The sequence below is a fragment of the Phyllostomus hastatus genome, unplaced genomic scaffold (assembly GCF_019186645.2).
Source record: "Phyllostomus hastatus isolate PE091 unplaced genomic scaffold, TTU_PhHast_1.1 phas_contig_38, whole genome shotgun sequence".
In the NCBI taxonomy this organism is placed as follows: domain Eukaryota; kingdom Metazoa; phylum Chordata; class Mammalia; order Chiroptera; family Phyllostomidae; genus Phyllostomus; species Phyllostomus hastatus.
The window spans coordinates 20298163-20319464 of record NW_025333869.1 but is presented as its reverse complement, the minus strand read 5'-3'; the positions used below and the strand labels follow the sequence as shown (position 1 = coordinate 20319464).

Below are 21302 nucleotides of genomic sequence, written 5' to 3'. Positions count from 1 at the left end.
GCTTGTGGTGGGCTCTTTCCCTTGAATTTCTGGTGGGAGGTCATGGAATTGGGGCATGCATGTGGGAGATGGCGGGACAGGCAGGGAAAAAGGGGGCAATGACTCCTTCACTATCCCTTCTTACCCAGTCTTCCTTTCACCTACCTACTCTACCCACCCTTCAAGAAGGTTAGCCTGCCTCCTCCAGGAAGCCATCCCAGATGACTATAATAAGGTAGAATCCCTCCTTTCTTCCACTCTCATTTGACACTCCTCTGCCATCTCTTTGTGTTTTGCATTAAATTTTGTTTTCCATTTCATGCATCCCACTTCCCAACTAGACTTATAAGGTCCTCTCTGGTAGTTTGCAAGTCTCTGAATATCTCATTATGCTGAGCCCCTGGTAATGTTCTGAATAAATATCTCCTAGTTGCCGGAGAGGCAATGTTGCAGAGGGGAGAAGCATAGCCCAGTGGTGAAGAGCCTGGGTTCTAGACCTGGCTTGGATCAACTGTGTGGTCTTGGCAAGACACCTCCCAAAGGATTGGCATTAATTATGTATAAGGACCTTTTCAGCTCTGATTTGTAATGGTTCTGGGCTTAACAATCTTTTCTGATACTTGAAAGCTATCACAGGAGCCAGCCATGGACCGAAGGCCTCATAACTTGGCAGCCACATACAGTTTTCTAACATGTCCTACCAGACTCAAGCCCAGAAAGCACTACCAAATGGGAAAGCAGGGTTCCTGGTCCAAGGAGAGTGTGGTCTAGCTCAGAGATTCTCAAGCCTGCCTTTCAATACAAGGAACTAGAGAACTTTACAGACACCAGTGCTTGGCCCTCACCCCAGACCCACTCAGCAAACACCTCGAGGGTGGGAGCTGGGGCTGGCCGTTGCTTTTGCCTTTTCTTTTCTTAAAAATAACAACAAAAAAAAAACCTTTAAAAAGACAATAAGAACCACAAGTCTAGCTGTAGAAATGAGATAACTGCATTAAATATATATAGTAATTCACAAATTATGTGAAATAACAGCTAAAAAGGGGTTACATGATAGCACCAGATGAAGGATAAATGAACTGCTTTAGTAAGGGCTAGAAGGTCCAGGGTGATCAGGGAAAAACTGTGACTTGGAACAAGGATCGGATGGACAGAGATGTCAGCCTTGCTTACCTGTGTATCCCCAGAATCAAACACAGGGCCTCACACAGGGGGCAACCCCAACCACAATGCTCAGTCAACCAGGGAAGGGCATGCTGGGTGGAGGGAGCAGCTTGAACAAAAGCAAGGAGGTAAGGAGGCACTAATCTAGGAAACTTTAAGAAATTCAGCTTGACTAGGGCAGAAAGATTTATTTAAGGGTGTAGATGGGAGTACAAGGGGCAGGCAGTATACAGCTTTAAATTCACAGTAACAGAATGTGGATAATATTGGGTAGTAATCTCAGTCCTCTGAAAGGGTTTTTTTTTTCTTTTTTTTCTTTTTTAAAGATTTGCATACTCAAATTCAAAGAGGGCACCTGTAGGTTTGCAGCTTGGCTAAGTTTATCACCCTCCCAACCTCCACCCCTAAGCCAGCCTACTTTCTTTTTGGCCACCTAGAAGTTATCAAGGTCCAAGATAAGACACACATATGTGCATGAAACTAAACACGAGGAGGAGCCACTAGTGGTCCAGTTCCATTGGAGGTCTCACTTTTACTCTGGAGAGTGTATTTGACAGGAAAATAAAGTTATTTAATGCCTTGGAAATGGGTCCTGTGAAATTCACAAGGTTGCTGCCTCATGGCTCAGCCAGGTAAATCCAAACTTTGGGACAGTTATTTCCTGCTGTCAACTACTTGAGTTGATCCCGTCCCCCTGTGAAGCAAGGTAGAAGGAAAGCCATCAGGGTTTAACTTTAACAGGAAAACATTGCAATCAAAAGGAGGGCTTTCAAGGGAACTCACTGAAAAGGAGATGTTTCCCCAATCCTCCACTCCTTTGTTTTACCTAATCAATAACACTTCAGGGTTTTCTCTGTCAAAAGCATATGTGAATAAAATGAGGATGTACTTAATATTATCTGGACCCTTGACCTACACCCTCTACCCTAGTATGTCTCAAAAAAAAGTTTAAAAATTCAAAAGATAAAATTCCAACTGGATTCTCAAAATGGCTTCAAAATTTTAAATTACAAAAATGTAGGATATTTGCATTCAAAATTCTTTATAATCTGATAGGTAGCCCTTAATAAAGAAAATAAATGAGTCATTTGGGATGTATTTTAATTCTGCCCTTCCCTTACTTCAATAGATCTATTGTATCGAGACAGGCTCGAGTTTACACCCTAACACCCAACAGAAAAGGAATAATGTAGGTTTTATAAAAATAAGTTAGTAAAAAGGCATAGCTGTGGCTTTTAAAAATAAAACAAAAATAATTTAAAAAGAGGCTGTATGAAAAAGAACCAAAAATATAGGATTTTTCCTTCACTGATGCCCAAATTGACAATCTGATTAACCTTTGTGTGGGCAACCTTATTTAAAAACCAGAAAACAAACAAACAAACAAAAAACCCCAAAGTGGTCTGATCCTGCTTCTCAGAAACTTAGTGCTGGCCGAGGGAGAAAAGCAACATTCTTTGGCTAACTTGGATTCTAAAGTAATTCTTGATGAAAGAGCATCATATTAAAATTATTTGTATATAGCACATTAATCCAGTGCATAAGCCACCTTTATAAAAATGTCCCTCATTATCCTAGTGCAGAACGAAGCCTAGGAAATTAACTTGTACACATAAATATTAGATAAAAATGGGAACTTTCCACATAATATTCAGACGGTGGTCCAGTCTTAGAGATGAGAATCTCGTATTGTGTAGCTTCCTTTTAAAAACAGTAACATTTATTTAACTGAGACTTGTTCCAAGTGAGTATGAAGGGAAGCAAGTTAGATTTAAAGGATCTTAGCAATTGAGAACTGTCTTAACGGAGGCATACCTCCTCAAAAAAATAAACAAACTCAGTTTTAGACATTCATCTTTGAGAAAGAGAGGGCATCGCATCTGGAAAAGAAAAGGCAGAAAGGGGGGCAGTGGTGGTGGTGCTTAGACTACAGCCAGGTAGAGGGTTCATTTATAGAAAAGCAGCGCCACCTGCTGGAGATCTGAATTTCAAGCCCCACCGGTTTGCCGGCCATCATCTGTCTTACAATCTATGCATAAATATACAGCAGTATTTCTCAGCTGCTGTTATACATAAGAATTTTATTACCAGTCGGCAGATTTCCAACACACTAGTTGCAGTTTAATAATCCTCTATTACCTGAAGTATGGGTTACATAAAAACCTAGAATGTTAATTGTTGACAAACCAATTCTAATATGTAAAGCACTGTAAGTCAACCAGTAAATATCCAAATAAATCAAAATGGATTGCTCCTTTTCTACTAACAACGTGTTATTAAATACCACAACTTGATCACTTACATGAAAATAACATTCATATATTTCAATGTACTCAGATAGCAGAAAAATGCATTATAATCATGCTGAGAGCTTTTCCTTCATTCACAACTTTGAGAAAAATATTTCTGCAAAGAATATTTTTTCTTTTCTTTAAAAAGTGTACTTAAACCAAAGTGTCATTTGGGAAATGTTTATATATAACAAAACTTGAGTTATAAATAACTTATATTACATATATAAAATGTTATACTTTTAAAATGGCAATAGAGAAGCCTTGGAAAATATGTCACTGAAACAGTATGCAGAGAAACACTGCCTGTCATCTTGCAGAAACAGATCACACAAACGAGATAGTGAAGAAACGCAATAAAAGGAAGAAACAGGAATGTGATAGGTGACTCTGATTGTATCTACAAAGGAAACTGTGAAATAAATTAACACCCAAGTGCCCACGAAAGGCATATTGTGTAGCTGCACCAGAGTGATCGTTATGCAACAGAGAAGGCTCGTGATTTTGTAAGAACAGAAATAAAGTGCAGGCTGTGAAGTCTGGTGGTGATAACTAATGACCACACTACTTACAACTCTGATTTGATCTCTAACAGAAGAAAATAAAAAAGTACTCTACAGGATAGATGTATGCAAGCAGGCTCCTGTTTTTCACTTGAAATAAATAAACTCTGAATGGGATCAAAGGGCCCCAGTAAATGAAAAATGACAGTTCCTATGTTGCCCTGATTTGATCTCAAGCAAAACTACCATGCTGATAACACTCTAGAGGTAGGAGGAAGGTATGGGAAGGGGTGAGTGCCACTGCCTGTTCGGCTGATGAGAGACCTCTAATTTCAAAAAGTTATTGAGATTTAATCTCTAACAACAATAAAGATTGCTCACATAGCGATCAAAGGGTATTCCTTAAACACACACACATGCTCAGTTTTGTTATTTCCCATGGAAACGGTGGAACCCCTTTACATTCAGCTTTTGAACGTCTAAGTTGTGTAAGGCATATGTATGAATTCAATCAAATGTTGTGATGCTTCCTTTGAGCCCAGAATCTCCAGTTATCTACCACCAGGAACTAGTCTAGATGGCTCTCCTGCACAAGCAGACAGCAGCTCAACTCCCACTTCCACTGGTTACCACTGGCTGTGAACAGAGTTGCCAGGAGCAATTTTGGGCATATGGGGAAGGTTTGGGGGAATCTCGTGGAACTTAAGGCTGTTAAGACTTGAGCTGAGGGCTCACCCTGCCTAGACCTAACTCCCACAGTGTCAGCCGGTACATTAGCACAGCGAGAGAAGGTCCCTGAAACTGGCTGGGGCCTGAGTGATTAAAGGTGCAAGACTCACCTCCAAGAGCAGCTGGAATAGATTCAGATCGATGGAGAATCATAGGTGATGGAAAGGGTTTGAGTTAGAAGTGTATTGCAGGCCTGAGAGGTGATGAGGTCACTAGGGGAGTGGTGGGACAATGGGTTAGCCACACCTCCCCAACGTGCTCCTCTACCCACCCAGGCTCAAATGCCTCTGACCTATGGAAGGGGAATAAATACATCAGCATCCAAACCCTGTGCCTGTCAGCAGAAGCAGTGGAGGAAATGCATTGCCTTCTAAAGAAGCAGTCATCAATACTGGATCAAGCTATTCAAAACTGCTCCAACAGTCAAAGGAAGCAGCTGTTCAGAAACCAGTGCTGTGTTCAAGATGGTCAAAGCAAACAAGAAGCAAGCTCTCTGGGCTCAAGAAGCTCTTTTCTCCTGAGACACATGGCTAATAAACTATGGAAGCACATTCTCAACATGGTTTTTGTTATTCAGCAGGCATCCGTTGAATTCCTACTGTGTGCCTCAGCTGCTGGGGCCAATACACTGAGAACTCAAAGACCATTGAGAGTTGTCTGTTTTTGACTTCTAAAAGTTCAATATGGAAACTGCACTGAGTGCACAGTTTATAAGTATTATAGGATTACAGAAAAGAGACCCACTAAATCTGATCTGAGTGGGGAGCTAGGGCAGTGAAGAAGTCTTCATAAAGAGGACACTATCTGAGCTGTGTTTAAACCAGGAGTCAGCAAATTTCTGTAAACATCAGGTCTTGGGCTTTGTGAACCATATGTTCTATATTACAACTATCCAATTTTGCTGTTTTCACTTGAAAGCAGCTATGGACAATATGCAAATAAATGGCCATGGCTGTGTTACAATAAAACTTTATTTACTAAGACAGGCTGTGGTCCCAGTTTGCTCCATGGGTCACAGTTTGCAGACTCTTGCTTTAAAAGAAGAGTAAGCTTCCATTGGTGAGGAGAGGAGCAGAATCACAGGCACAGGAAAAAGTTATAGAACTATGTTTAACAAAACAAAAGATATTTTTAGAGAATCATTGGATAAAGGATATTCACATGGAAAATGGAACTAGAAAAATAAATTCAGGCCAAACTGTGAAGGACTTTAAATGCCATGTTAAGAAGGTTGGATGCTGTCCTATTGAAAGCAAGAGCCATCGAAAGTTGTTTTTCCTCTCTAGAATGGGATGCTAATGTGATCAAGTGGTGGTCTCGTGGCACAAGAGACCAATTAGTGGGCAGGTAATGGTGGTAGACTAGGGAGAAGAAATGAGTGCCTAAACTTGGCAGTGCCATTGAGAATGTGAACAGAAGGTTGGAAAGGTAACCCAGTGATCCAGTCACTCGGCCCTCAGCAGGGTGGAAAGGGGAGCAGTAACACAGAATCCTTAGCATTTCAAAAATCTGCACCAATACTTACTGAGCCCATCTCTAAACTGTCCTCACATCAGGTGTAGGGGCAACGGCAGAATGAGTGAAGGGCTCGGCCCAGCTCCCAACAGTAATCTTATTAATGACAAAATCAGCAAGAAGCAGAGCCTCACTCTTCACACAGCAATTTAGGAAAGGTGATGATGGGAAGTCCATCATTCATGATCTAGGACTGATCACTGCTCCTTTAGAAGGTGACCCATCTGTTCCCCTCTTGCTTGTTTTCCACGCTTCCTGCCATGTTCCAAGAACACACAAAATTCACTGTTTCTATCTCTGTGCCCATTTGTGAGGTGGAGAAGGCATAGAGGCAGTTTCAGCAAGATGACAAGTGATAAGACCCACAGTCATAGTTTCAACCACCCTGTGAGATAGGTCAAGTTATTATCTCCATTTTACAGATGAGGAAACTAAGGAACAGAGAACTTCTCAAACACACCCCAAGTCTTACTGTAGTAAGACATGATGTCTATTCTGGGCTTGCCTAGATGAAATGAGATGTCAGTGCCTTGAGACATATGAAGATTCACACATGGCTAAGACATTACTTGTATTACAGCACTCGGCATTCACTGAGCATCCATGTGGTGAACATACCAAAGCATGCCAGTACCAGGAATGACTTCCAGAGTCCCTAGAAAACACTCAAATCCCACTTCTACTCTCCCTCTCCATGCTGTGAGGTTTCCTGGAATTTCAAGCTTTAATTGCCAAGGATATCACTTAGCTCACTGCACAATGAGGGGAATGGCTTGAGAATCCCCTAATTTTTACCAGAGAAGACAGGAATGTCTGCCTAACAGACACCCAACTTCATCTTCACAGAGGAACTCTGTGCTGTGGCCCTTCCAGCACTAGCCCCTTGCACAGTTTCCATCCTCATCCCAACTTCCAGGCTAGTCTCTGCATTCCTGGCGAGTTTCATCCTATCGTTTCCACTGTGCACTTCTCCTCTCCTATCGTGCCTCCTTTTGCAATAACACCTGTTTAGGGTTTTGAAGCATCCCTGCTGGATGTGTTCTCTCAGTTGGATGTGTTACAGACCGTATGTGGAAACTGACTCATCTGCACTGAAGAAAAGCCCAGATCAACCTTGACAAAATGCAGAGAGCAATTCAAAGCAACTCAAAAGTAAGAGAATGCCTGGTGCTGTCTGAGATCTCTGTGAGCAATCCAGAAAGCTCTCTGCACCCTCATCTCACACAGAATAAACAGAATATTGGTTCCTAACAGAAAATAGCCGTGGCCCACTCAGCCTTTGGACATCCCTAGGTGGGAGGAGTTGTCACACGGGTGCTGTTGGATTTGATCGGCCTGCCGGAAGTCACCCTCAATGATTCTAATAGTCAGGAGTGGCCTTCAATGCTTCTCCGCATTGGAGCAGCCTGACGTGACGCCTGCAAGTGGTTACTGCTCTCGACAAACGGGCCCCTCTGCTCACGCTGGCTTCACCCAATGCATTCCCCTTTGTGTGCCACCCAGACTCACAGAAACACAATCTGGTTCATCAAAATTAGTAAAACTGAATGCAACTGTCACTAGTCCTTAATTTTCAAGGACAAATGCTCTATACACACATATCTCTTGAAACCTGAAACATTGATAGATGTTTTCCTGTGATTTTTTTCTGTTTTTGTTTCTGTATCTTCTTTCCCAATATTTAACCTTCACGTAGAATACAAACTACATCTACTAGCTGCTAATTTTCAAGATCCTTCACTTACATCCTTAATTTTGTTGCTACATTTCCCCCTTCATCTTCTATCCAGTTCTTTGTTTATAAATATGTATAGATATATAGATATACATATACATATAATTATATTGTAAGCTGCTTAGAGAGTTTTCAACTTCACAGATCCAGGACCATCCTGCTTCCAGCACACTGCTAATCCTTTAACTGATGGTTGAGAACCCCTTCATTTATTCAACCTTTTACTCATCAAATATTTACTGAACTGGAACCTTCGGGCCATTTCCTATTCAAGTACTTTTGCCAACACTTGAAACCCAGCCAAGGATGTCAGCATGCTACATTTCTGACCTAGGAGGGAAGGAAGGAAGGCCGCCTGTAGGCCCTTTCTTGCCTGGGCACAATCCAACAGGCTCAGCCCAGAAAGCAGACGTTGGCCAAATGGAGATGACTTTAATGCCAGCCCTCAGCTCCACTCCCCAGAGACGGCCCGCACTGTGGCACACACGCCACTCTCTGCACTGTCCATCCATGTGGCGTGGCTCTGGCTCTGAGGAGCAGTCTTTCTCACTTCATTTAAGTCCCTCAGTGTAGCTGGTCATCTGATACAGATGCGTCTTAGCAGCTTCCACTCAGAGCTTGCACAAGTTTTGCCCATCACTCCAGGAAGATTTGGTGTAATCACACCATCATATTGAAGCGGACAGAGAGGGGGCTTTCAGGGTTACTGGAGAGGTCAGGGGAGTGTTTTCCTTGCTGTTTCCTTGGCTGTAGGAGGAGAGCCCCTCATGAGGAGGACTAGATGAGCTGTGCAGAGCAGAAGAGCCACTGAAGAACCTCTCGATGCTTCACCCAGCTCATCTGAGCAGGACAGACGTAAGAACATCCCCTCACAACAAGAATCTGTGGGCATGTCCAGAATCTACCTCTGCATGAGGCACACTGTCTAGCTGTGCGCCTAGCTGTGTGAAAGGACAAAAAGGTCCTTTCAATGCTGAGGTGTCAGCTGTGTGGGTCTGACAACACTGCACTTCTTTCTGTCCACGTAGAGTCCTCCTGGGGAAACTGAACTCTTAGAAGCAAATGCAGGGGTGGCAGCTTCCCTGAGTACCGAGGTAATTCAATATGCTGCTTTGGGAGAAAGCCCCCGAGAAAGGAAGGACAATACCCAGCCCGTAGGGTGGAACATTCTGCTTCATCCACTTCCCGAAGTTGGCATCCTTAGCTTGCATGCCCCACCACTGGGAGGGGACAGAGGACTCAAGCACTTTTCCATGCTGTTTTAACAACCCTTTGGGTTGATGGTGTGTACAAATCCTACAGCCATGGATGCTGACATAGAGACACCACGAACACAAAGGCCTTGTGCACAGAGAAATGAAAAGGAAAAAAAAATTGTGCTGTGGTCCTTAGAAATGCCACATGCCTTCCCCAGATTCTGTGTAGCAGCACCTCATAGGAGACGTTTTGTATTGGACAAGGGTAAGTGGTAGAAAACTACAAAGGATTTTCAGTGAGTGGGCTGAGAAATACTATATTTTTTCCCTCCCTAGATGTAAGGAGACATGCTATCTCCTTGAAAAAGATGAGAGGAAGAGTCTTATTGCCACACACAGGGATTTAAAAAGTAATTCCCATGAGCTCTAACTGAAGCAACCACATGCAGCTTGGGCCAAGACCCTCAAGGCTGGTCACATATCCCAGCTGGTGGCCTTCACCTGCTTTGCTTCTGCCACCTGCCCTGGGCCAATGACATTCATGCCAGCAACTGAGAGCTGCCTGCCTCTCTCACCTTCAACATGCTCAAGATGTGCATATTATTGGAAACAGGGAGAGCGGTGAGGGAGGAAGAAGAAACACTAGTTACAAACAGGAACTGGATGGAATAGATCCATGGGACCTGGGGCGGCAGACAGAGCCCTGCAGGCCTCCAGTCTGACTGAGACTTGAGTAACTTCTCCTCCAACAAGAAGAAGACCCTACTGAGCCCAAGTCAGCTGGGGAGAACTGTGCTCAAGAAATTTAACTGACAGAATTCAACCGCTTCCCAGCTATTAATTAAACATTCTTTAAAAAGATCTTCACTTCTTGGCATTGCCTTTGGTTTACATGCTTCTGCTGCAGAGTCCTAGAGGCTGGCTATCCCGCCTGGGCCCTCTTTCCTGGGGCTTCTCAGAGCGGCTGGGCGCCACCTCCTCCCAGCACAGCACCCCTCTGCAGCTCATCACCCTCGCAGGCCTCCCAGCTGCCCCCTGCACCCAGGCCCTCCTTCCACAGCTGCCACAGAAGTCTTCTCAGAACAAAGCCTCTCGCATCACTTCCCTGGGCAAACATCTTGAATGCTGTCTGTTGTATTTCAGATTAAGAACAAAATCGTCATGGCTGAGCCCCTGTCAAGACAGGCTCTACCTACCCTTTAGGGCTCCTCGCCCTGCCTCTGCTGCACAGGACCTCAGCTCCAACCAAACTGGGTGGCAGGCTATTTGGCAGGAGGTTTCTGACCTCCCCACTGCCTTACCTTTCCTCATGTTGATAGGCAGAATACCCCTTTTCTCCTGTTCTCCAAGGCACATCTGCAATGATACATCCTATGGGATCTTTCCTTGGCTGACCAAGAGGAGGTGACTTCTGGGCCTTTGCCCCTCTCCCTCATAGCGCTTCCCACACTGTCTTGAGTCTTCATTACTTAAATCCTCATTTTTTTTTCTCCTTCCTTGGAGGTAGACAGACCTATGGATCACCCTCAACTGTGTAACTGAGAAACTCAACTCACTTCACAGGCTGTGGAGCCACCAGCTTGGTTTCGAATTCCAGCCCTGCCACCGACTTGCTGCATGGCCCTTGGCAGGTCACTGAACCTCTCTGTGCCTTAGTTGCCTATCTGTAAATGGCACAGTACAGGTGTCTTAATGGCAAATTACAGTTACCAGGTCTTGATAAGGATTAAATTCACATTGGTAAAGGACATAAATAGCACCTTCGATGCAGCAAATGCTATGTTAAACTTAACATGCATACATGGATGCGTGTACACATGTACACACACACACTGTGTTAGCAGAGTACCTTCCATAGGGTAAGAGCAGAGACTCTCCTGAGTCCACTCTTAACTTGAGTCCAAGTTAAGCAATTAGCTATTTCCTTGTACCCTGACATTAACATGCCTGTGCTCCAGGGAGATGGAATACATATGCAAAAACAGAGAACTGTCCAGAGGGTAGCCTGTACTCAGACAAGGCAAAAACATCAACCTAGCCTCAAAGGGGAAAAGCAGTTTTCAGCAGATCTTAGTTGTCCTCGCCCTTCCTCTCTCCTCACCCAAGAGCATGACAGGTTTTTAATCTCCACATCTACTCTGTCTGAAAAGGGTCCTCATTATGTTGCATGGAGCTCATTGTTTCCAGGTTTAAATGCAAGTCTAAGACCCCAAAACTCTAAGATCTTCCCTGTGAGCATACTGGCACATGCTGTGAATTGGTCGAGTCAGAGGACAAATGTTCATGTCGGATGAAGGAAGTGTCCACCTGACATGACAGGCCCCATGTAAGAAGGGAGAATCTGAGGCAGGACTGAGACCAGAGGTGTCTTGAATGAACTTCCCATCTCAGTCTGGAAGGCACTGGGAGGCAGGAGGCAGGGAAGCCTGGGTTGCCACCCCACCAGCCTCTCTCCCATGTCTTTACACCATTGTTGGTCTGATGCTAATTTGAGACAATGCCCAGTCAAGTCACAACAAATTAGCCACAGACACACTACTGCAATCAACTCGGGGGCTATCCTGAGTGCGGGTTGGGGGATTCCTTGTCTCTGGAGCTGTACAATCCCACAGATGTTTCTAAAAGCCTCTTCCCAGAGGGCCATTTAGAGAGAAATTAAATGCAACTTTGACTTAATTAACGTTTTAAATGATAATGAATACAATGTAGATTCATAGGAGGCATTTACATTGTGTTGTAAAATTGATAAAAATTTAATAACTCTTTGTTAATAAGTTATGTCTCCCCAGACCCATAAAGCCTAAGGCACTGCAGACTCCAGACTGGGTCTAATCCAGGCTCCCGGTACAGGTGCAGGAGGGAGCAGAGATGGACCTGACATTTGCTTCAAGCTGCTCTAATTCAAACCTCTGCTTGTTCATCAGTACTTTATTTCATACGGTAAAGGTCAGGATTTGGGCTCAAGGCAGAGCCTTGACAAGAAAGCGCAAGTGAAAGGCAGGCTGGCTCTGGCATCTGTCACCCAAGATAGTGGAGGAGAGGGGAAATAGAGAGCTAGCTGGCCACCTCTGTTCCCCATCACGGAGGTAAGACAGAGAATCCGCTGCCTGGTGGTAGCAGCTGTCAGGGTGAGTACTGGAACAACTGGCCACTGCCCTAAATAGAAATGCAAACATAATTTCCATGTCACCTCGCACAAGGACCTCTGCTCAGCTTACTTGTGGCACGCCAACGTCTCTTCTAGTTTGTCCTTGAAGAGCCCAGTCTGCTATTGAAGCACTTCCCTGAAAAGGGAAGTGTCCATATGACAAGGTACACACCAAGGACCCTTCAGTCTTTCTTCACTTTAACCTTTCTACTTCTTGTCTCCCAACTCCATTTCAAAGGATTTCTTTTGAAAAATTGGCTGCCAATTTTTCTGTTTGCCCACTGTTCCCTTTCTCTTTCATCTATATGTGGTACCTTTTCATAGCAGATTTATCTTATAGAATTCCACAATACTGTTTGGGAGCCCAGTGAGGTCCCAAAATGCAAGTCAACTACATAACCGGGTGCTAAACTGAGAAGAAAAAAAAGAACAACTCAGCTATTTATTAAGAATGACAACCTGGCTTGTTTGGAGCTCTTTAGAGATGGGCGATTTAAGGGATTCTTTTCACAGGAAATTTTGCCCAAGCATGATTGCTGCCTTATGCTGACTAAAAGAGCCGACTGCTGAATAAGCACATAGGAAGCCATGTTTCCAGTCAACTCACTGCTAAATGTGGCCACCACAACATACAAGTGAGCGGCATTGGCTTTGTAGCCTTGTCTACTACCAACAAAAGTGCCCTAAGAGGCCCTCCTAGGTGCATGATGAGTCTCATGGAATGATTGCATGGCTTGCTAGGCCAATTTGCCTTCTTGTGTTCACTTCCCGCAACAGGATACAAATGGGAAAATAAGGGAGGATGGCCCAGAGCTAGCTAAAGAGCTAGAGTATGACCCAAAGGCTGCTTTAGTGTTCGGTGCCATGGAGAGAGAGAGAGACAGAAGGAGAGACAGGAGAGATGGAGGGAGGGAGGCAAGGGGGAGAGGGAAGGAGAGAGCCTAGAAGTAAAATAAACAAATAAAATTTGAAGAGGGAGCTTGAGAAGGTTGCCCAAAACTATGCATAAAAGGAATGAGATAATGATAGACCGTTGATTTTTAAATGCAACTCACTGAATTAAATCTCCCTTTAACAGGCATTGGCAACTGTCAGCATAGGGTGTGCCCTGTTACAGACATTCTCCTAGAGGGATTTCCGCCCCCTGCCCCAGTCCCTGATTTTATGTACTTCAAGATACCATTCGTTCACCTGAGTGACTTCAGTTCTAGTGACCATGTTAATTCTCTGTCTTACAAACCAAAGGCAACTCGGGATAAGCTGATTTTTGTTTATTATCTGACAAGACTCAAGATTACACTGAACTGATTTTGGTATGTCTCCCTTCAATCTAATTGTAGTGGACTTCTCATCTCAACCTAACCATTGGCGTTGAATGCCTCTTTGTATTATATTTATACCCAAAATAAAAGTCATGCACAATTTAAAATTAGTTACAGTAGTTTAGAAAACGGTGTACACAATAGTACAGGTTTAAACTATTAGTAAATTGAAAGGTTGGTGTGAGTGATCACACATGTACTTTAACTAAAACTATTTCCAAGTGCAAGTCTAAAAATCTGTTTCTCTTCTGGCACATGATTAATTTGTTCATGCCACAGTAACTGACAGCTGTGGCCAGCATCCTGTCAGGCAGGTCTCAGCAGGTTTGAATCAATAGGGCCCTATGTTGTCACTGCATCATAATTTTAATTGTCCCTTTCTGTTAGACTTAGCAATCAGATAGCAGGCAAGATAAATAATAAGAATAAATTCTGAACAGAGAAAAAAGACCATTTTATAAAATTATATTGAGAGCAAATGGAATGATTACAACCTAAACCTGTATTTATATGTGTGTATGTTGTTAGACATGTATTTTTATATTTGATAGTACTAGAATTTAGCTACCTACAAAAAGTGTGGGGCCCATACCACCTGGGTGTCTTTTAAGAGAGCTGGTACTCCTGCCCAGAATCACCTGAAGTGGAAACGAAATCAGAATAACCAGACAATGATGGTATGTGAACACCCACATCCTAACCTACCACACTAAGCAATTTAGTCTTGCCCCATAGAACAATCTTGTGATGAATCGTTACTGGTGTCTGCCTTACTTCTCTGACACTGTTTTTTAAGTCTCCTGTAAAGGACGCCTTCTCAGCAGATCTTTTTGTCAGCACAGTCTGACCTTACAACTCTTGTGAGTTCAATACAAGGAAACAAGGGTGAGAGCAGCCGGTGACTTAACAAAAACCGATAGGCGGTAATGGGCCACACCTCCAAGCAGAGGTGAGCTGAGCAGGCAGGTCCTGCTGGGAGAAGGCAGATTTCTAAAACTGTGTGAACACTTTTAATACATTACCACTCCCCTGGGAACCGGCTACTTCTCTTCCCACTTCAGAAAGCACATAATGGGACTTTGTGTTTCAATTTAATGTCCCTTGAAAACGGAAATCCTTCCCCTTATAAGAAAAAAAATAGTAAGGAGGGAGACGAAAGGCAAGAGAGAAACGAATTAGGCAGCCTCCAAAGCACACTGGCTCAACTGGGAAACTGCGACCAAAGCAGCTCCGTAATAATATAATGACCTTTAATGAGTGTCTTGGGAAACAATACAGCCCCAGCATAAAAGACAAAGGGCAAAACCCATCATGGCTCTGCTGACACTAATTCAAAATGATTTTCAGAACAACTAAAGAATGTAAGAGAAGTAATCTGATCCGCCCATCTGACCTCACTTTGATTCAAGGGCCCTTCTCCTGCCATTTCTAATTGTCAAACCCTCTACATTTCACATCTGCTCATATTTAATGAAAAGCCCACTCTCACCACCGCTCTTTGAGTCAACCAGCTCTGTCAAATGGGCACCACCCAGCCCCACCACCAGCTAGGGAAGGCCAGGGATTGCTGTTGGAGCTCTGCCAGTGGAATTCCACATAGAGATAGACATTTTTTTAATTGGAGATGAAGGGCTTATGTGGGCACATAAAGGGGCTCAAATTGGAATGAATTTTCCTAACTTCTTATTAATGGTCAAAGGTGAGTGGTCTCACACAGGGATGGATGAAATCTGCTTTTGTTTGATGGAGTGATGAAGGCGGAAAGACGATGAAACAGGGGCAGCACCCCCCTCATCCCCCGGGCTGTCAGTACCAGTTAGAACTTCAACATCCAGCCCAAAACCCCATGTTTTCCATGGTGGGGCTGATTTTGGAGGGGCAGGAAGGACAACGATCTCATGCACAGGATGTTTCTGAGAGGACAGGACAATCCCACCCCAAGTTTTTCTTCTCCTGGCCTCCACCAACACTTAGATTCAATTGCAGAGCTGAGAAATCCCTCCAATTATGGTTTCTCCTGGATAAAATGGAAATTACACACACCAAGTATCATGGGCCTCACACAGGTTTTGCTGTGATTGGTATGGATGACCAGAGCCAAGACATGACCACAAAGCCCCAGTTTAGAGCCCGAATGGCTCCTTCCTTTTCTCTACTGACTCTCGGGCCAAGGATTTAGAGCCCAGTAATTATTTGGAAACAGAAGTTGTGCCTTAGGCGGGAGGGTAACCCAGTGGTTGATGGTTACATTCTCCACAGTCAATCAAAGTGATGTGGCCACAGCTCACCCCATTGCTCATGCTCCCCAGCTCCTGTCTCTAAAGCTGGTGTCTTGCCACACTTCATAGACACCCAAATTCACTCTGTGGTTGTGGCCTACTGGACCTTGGTAGTGTCATATGATCAGAGAAAAACTCTTACAATGAGAATAAGTGGTAAGAATCCATACTATGGCATCTGTAAGAAACACTTAAAGGAAACTTTCTATCTAAAAAGTTCCATTTTAGATCACTGTCAAGACAAGATTTAGACAGTCCCAAATACCTCTCAATAGCTATCACTATTGCAAATGAATCTTGTCCCTTGGCACTGTCCTGGAGAGGCAGTGAATCATGAATTTGAGAGGATGATTCATGGTCCTAGATCTAACTTTTCCAGATGACTCTAAGACAGCTCAATGCACAGATCATGGCTCAGACCTGAACTGCAGGGACAAACACCAGCACCAGCCTGGGCACATTGCTCCACCCCACACAGTGAGGTTAGGACTCTCCCAGCCCTCAGAGCCTCTATGGATCACCATCACACAAGCACACCATACTGGGACTGCCTTCAACGTCAGTGCAGGTGAGTGGGACAACCTTTCTATGGAGGTAAATGCTCAAGAGCAAATAAAGTGCTCTCCAGCCTCATTGCCAGTGTGAATTAACCCCTGCTGGTGGAAGTTTAATTCAACCAGCCCTATGCACTTAAGGGAGAAAATGGATGGCAATATGGTCACCAAAAAATGCGTTGGGTGCTTTTAAAAAAGATGAAGCACAGAAGGACTGTCTTCTGCCTCCCATGCTAGCAAACATGTGAAAATAAGGTTACAGCTACCCTTTAAGGCATCCAAGTCCTCATACAGAACCACAGCCTCTTCTGCCCTTAGAAGGGAAGCCATATCCCAGTGTCTCTGTGTACAAACTGGAGCTTTCAGTAATATCACCTCTGAATTGTGTCAGTAAAACCCCAGCAAAACTCATGCTGAAGACAATGATGACAGCTGTCTCAGGAATCTGGCATATCTCAGCTTTGGCAGCTACCAGCTCAAGATCTTGGCAGGTTCTATGACATCCCTGAGCTTGCAGGTAACAAAGCAGACTGACCTCAAAGGTCTGTGCAACAGGCTTGGAGGTTCAATGCTTATAGTTTTAATTATTTGAAATTACAATTGCTACAAGATAGCTTAAACAGGGAGCTGTATTTTTGGAAAAATAAAAGATATTAATGGAATGATCCTCTAAATTAGACATCCTTTTCAGGAGGAGCTCTAGGATCCATCAGTTTATATAGGTTGGAAGATTTAGAATATTTTTCCTTCAGAACATAGGACACAATCTGGCACTGGAAGAAGGAGATCCAGATTGGGGAGACATCATAAAAAAAAATCCATCTCCATCAAAACCCTGTTGTATTTTAGAAACTAAGCTCACTAAAAAGAATTTAAAGCTAGAGCTGGTTTGTTCTCCCCACACCTTTTTCTTTCCTCCCTGTGACCCAATCCAAGGTCTAAGCTTTCCTGAATGTTAAGGTATACATTTCCACACACACCTGCATTTTTATTGTATTTAATCTGCTGTCATATTAATTTCCATTTGTAGTTATTTAAAGGACAGAGACTATCCACACACAGCAACAACATAGTGCTGCACACCATTTCAAGAAGTACGCCTCCCCCAGCACGTACTCTGTGACACAGGAAGCTGGGGCCACACATCACCACATACGAGGTCACACGGGGAAGGAAACACCAGCTTGACTGACTCACAGGACCACAGGGCACGACACGAGACGGGGATGACACCACAGACAGCAGAGACATGGAACTGCGAGTGCTGAGTTAAACTTACAGGCACGGAAACTGGTGGAGCAATCATTAACAGAGACAGAAGAAAGTGGGAAGGCTCTCTCAAGGGTGTCCACGTCACCACGCACACGGTCTGACATGCACGAGCAGGCACGCTCAGAACGTCCGCAACCAAAACAACATGCCCGTCTCATTCTCTTGTAGATGGACATCTCGGCTATCACCATGTGGTTGGATGAGAGGAGAGGAAGAGCGGTAGTTAATGGCAAGGTCACGCACAGCAAGGCGGCTGAAGGGAGCTGAAGGGATTTAACATAGGTCTTAGTTCACAGTAACAGTCTTGACCCAGAAAAAAATACAGAGTGACTGTTGGTAACAGTTGGGTTGTACATCAAAAAAAAGCAGCGAAGATATAAATTGCCTTTATAATCCCCAAGGCTGTTGTGTACGACTTTTCTCCCCTAGGTAACTCGGGGGACTACAGGAAAAGGGCATGGCTGATAACAATCGCGGTCTTGGATGAGAGGAAGAGCATGTTATTGACAGCAAAAACGTAACCAGCATTTTTCCCCTGGCACAATAAATACAGGAGGACAAAATATAAAAATATACACATAGCCAATCAATGAACTGCTGACTTGGTACAATAAATGGTTTTTGCAAGATGCAAATATAGCTAATATGTAGGCTTTCTAATTTCCATCCATTTCTGGGCATTAGGCAGAGCCTGGGACAAGCTTGCATCAAATTAGATGTGAAACGATTACACGTTAATATAGAATCTGAGGATGCCTCTGCTGAACTTCCCCAGAGTGAGTTTACATGATGCCTACAGGAATTTAAATTTACTCTTGACAGAACAAATATCCAAATCTGTCCATATAAGAAATGCAGCTACTCAAGGCTAACGCTGCGTGTTTGACATTAAAGGAAGTTCAAAAATAAAAAAATCACCCAAAGCATATGAGATGTTGGTCTATTGCAGTGCATTTAGCTACTCTTGGGTGTATTTTCTGCTTGAAGCTGAGAGAATCTGAAAATACCATCTCCCTTTCTCTACCCACCCACCCAAAATTCAGAAAGCAACCAGGCTACTGGAAAATCATAATTTTTTCCTCTACAGAAAAATCTGGCCAAAATAGATTAAAAATTACAAAACATGAAATAAAAGAAGAGACCACATGTACAATATTGAGACTTGTGCGCAGCACTGATGGTGCTTCTGAGGCTAGAACTGTAGGTTCTGTGCTACCTGGGGACCCAGCTCAAGTGCAAGCCTACAAAAAAGTGGCTAGACCTCGCTGCAGGGCTTCTCAATGCCCTTCACCTTTACCCTGCAAGCCAATTTCTAGTTAAGTTCAATGAGAAGCTTTTTGCACCTCAATCTGATGCTACAATAGGCAAAAATGTTTGCTTATCAAGCCTGCATGGCCTGCTTCTCTCGCAGGAGGGCAGAATTCCAAGCATGATAGCCAAACAGTAACCCGAACTAAAGAGAGGTGTTATTCCCTGTGCCCATACCTTCCATTTCAAAAGTCGTATTTCCCCCCTTTCTTTTTCTTTGTGGAGAATGGTTGCACCCTTACTTTAAAATATGGCTTGTGGTTTTGCCCTCTTTGAATGTTACAGTCACCAGGAAGAGGGGTTTAAATCTCTCAAATGGGTCAAGTCCTGTTCTAAGACCTTTATGACTTGCCATACAGTATATTTGTCAAGCAGGGGTAACGTTATGATTGTGAAGAACAGGCACTGGGGGAGATGAATGAGAGATCTCTTCAGCAGCAACTCTGTTCCTGTAAACTTGGCTCGCATTTTTTGGTGACAAGTTCTTTCAGCATCCTAGCTGGCCAGTCGCTCACACTGCCACCACGTGACCCGGCCCTAGTCAACATGTGCCTAGTCATTCTGGAGCTGAGCTTCTAGAGGGGAAAATTCTACTATAGCATTCAGATCAGAAGAATTTGGAAAGCAGGCGTGGACACCCAGACACCCCCAAAGGGCAGTTGCTGAAATCGAGAAAAGAGAAAATGTCTTCAGCTGAAGACATGAAAATAAGATTACTTTAAATCCAGATCTGGGGTACAACTTAGAGACCACTTGCTTGTTTTTTCTTTGCTAGTTATTTTACTGGAAATATTGATTTGTTATTTACACAGAAGAGGGAAACAAAGATGATTTTTGGTTTCACTGTAGATACATTGTTTCGAAAAAAATTTTAATCAAATGCTGTAGCAGAAAAGAAGCCCATCAAACTCTGAAATGCTATGCTTCTCATTAGCAACAGTCCCTGGTTTTCATTTTCATCCTGCCATTTTGGGTTCATATACAGTAATAGAATCTGACACATTTATAGGGAAAGAAAGTTCATATATATGTATATATGTGTGTGTGTGTGTATATATACATATATATATACATATACGTATATATACACACACACATACATATACATACATATACCATCTTTAAGGACAAGGGAAAGGTAGATGGGGGTGGAATAAGTTTTGAAATGGCTTTGACAGGGGTAAGCCCATCATAAGGGGTGATTTAAACCTCCTACTTGATAAGGGTTCAGGAGGAAACACATCTTTAAACAAGTGCCTCTCAGGGACTGTTTGCAACTGTTACTGTTGGCTCTTCTGGAGACCATGCATTGTTCTAAAATTTCATATTGTTAGCATGCAGGAACAGGCTGAAACTGGTAATCAAAGCAGTAAAAAACCATTTGCTATAAGAAGATTAAATGTTAATTATAAGCAGTCACATTCCAAAGCAGCATATGCATAAAAAGGAAAACATGCTATTACTCGTCATTGCTTCTCAGTCATCACTTTTACACTCACACCAAACACAAAATAGAAACCTCAGCAGACAAACAAGCACCACCACAAAAAAAAAAAATCAGCAAGAAAGATTAGTGAGAGGCTCCAAGACAAGACGGAAACAGTGAAAAATGGTTGAGCCCCACACGCTGACAAACCTTCGTCAACAGCAATGTCTAGAGCTGGGACCGAGGTGCCCCACCTGGAAGGGCGGCTCTTTTGCTCTACTTCTGAAGAGTCCGTTCTCGTGGACCTCCCCATCCCCATCTGGTGTGTTCACCTACATCTTCCCAGGCCCGCTTTCTTAAAAGCTGAGGCCCCTTCTGACCTCGCATCTGGTGGAGTGATCCCCCAGGCTTGAAGGATGTGTGTTCCGGCAGGAAGACCCTTCCTCTGGGCCACTGTACGAGCTCTTTAACTAAAAACGGGTGAGGATATGTCTCCCTGGCGGTAGCTCTTCCAGAAAATGTGGACAGTCTGTATGTAAAATTATACTCTCCAGTTGTAAAATAAAATCACATCGAAATTAAGTCAAGGACCTCCTAATTTGGAAAATACTACTCCGCATCTCCGTCAACTCTCTCTGGCTTCCTAATCCTTTGGTTTTGTTTTAGCGAATCATGGATATTCCAAATCACTGGTATTTTATTTCCATTTCTGTGATTGTTTCCTTTTTAGAACTGATGTAGGTTAGAAGGTTAATTTCAGATAACAGAGTGCCATTTAAAACTACCAAGATTAGGTTTCAAAGAGCGACTTTGAAAGTTTCAATATTTATTTAAAGCAGAAGTAAATTTCATATCTACTCTCTAGCCACAAAAAGTGCCCT

At 43.4% G+C, this 21302-nt stretch overlaps 1 protein-coding gene across 33 annotated transcripts in view; it reads right to left on the bottom strand.

Annotated features, from left to right (window-relative positions):
* KCNMA1 (potassium calcium-activated channel subfamily M alpha 1) overlaps nt 1-21302 on the bottom strand; it is a 739251-nt gene that overhangs the window by 108292 nt on the left and 609657 nt on the right. For 5 of the 33 annotated variants that reach the window (XM_045841896.1, XM_045841897.1, XM_045841900.1 and 2 more), the window contains one exon: nt 17695-17868. The exons of the other annotated variants lie outside the window; for them this stretch is intronic. In XM_045841896.1, coding sequence (XP_045697852.1) covers nt 17695-17868 — 174 coding nt within the window. The remainder of the gene's footprint in view (nt 1-17694; nt 17869-21302) is intronic. 33 annotated transcript variants of the gene reach the window in all.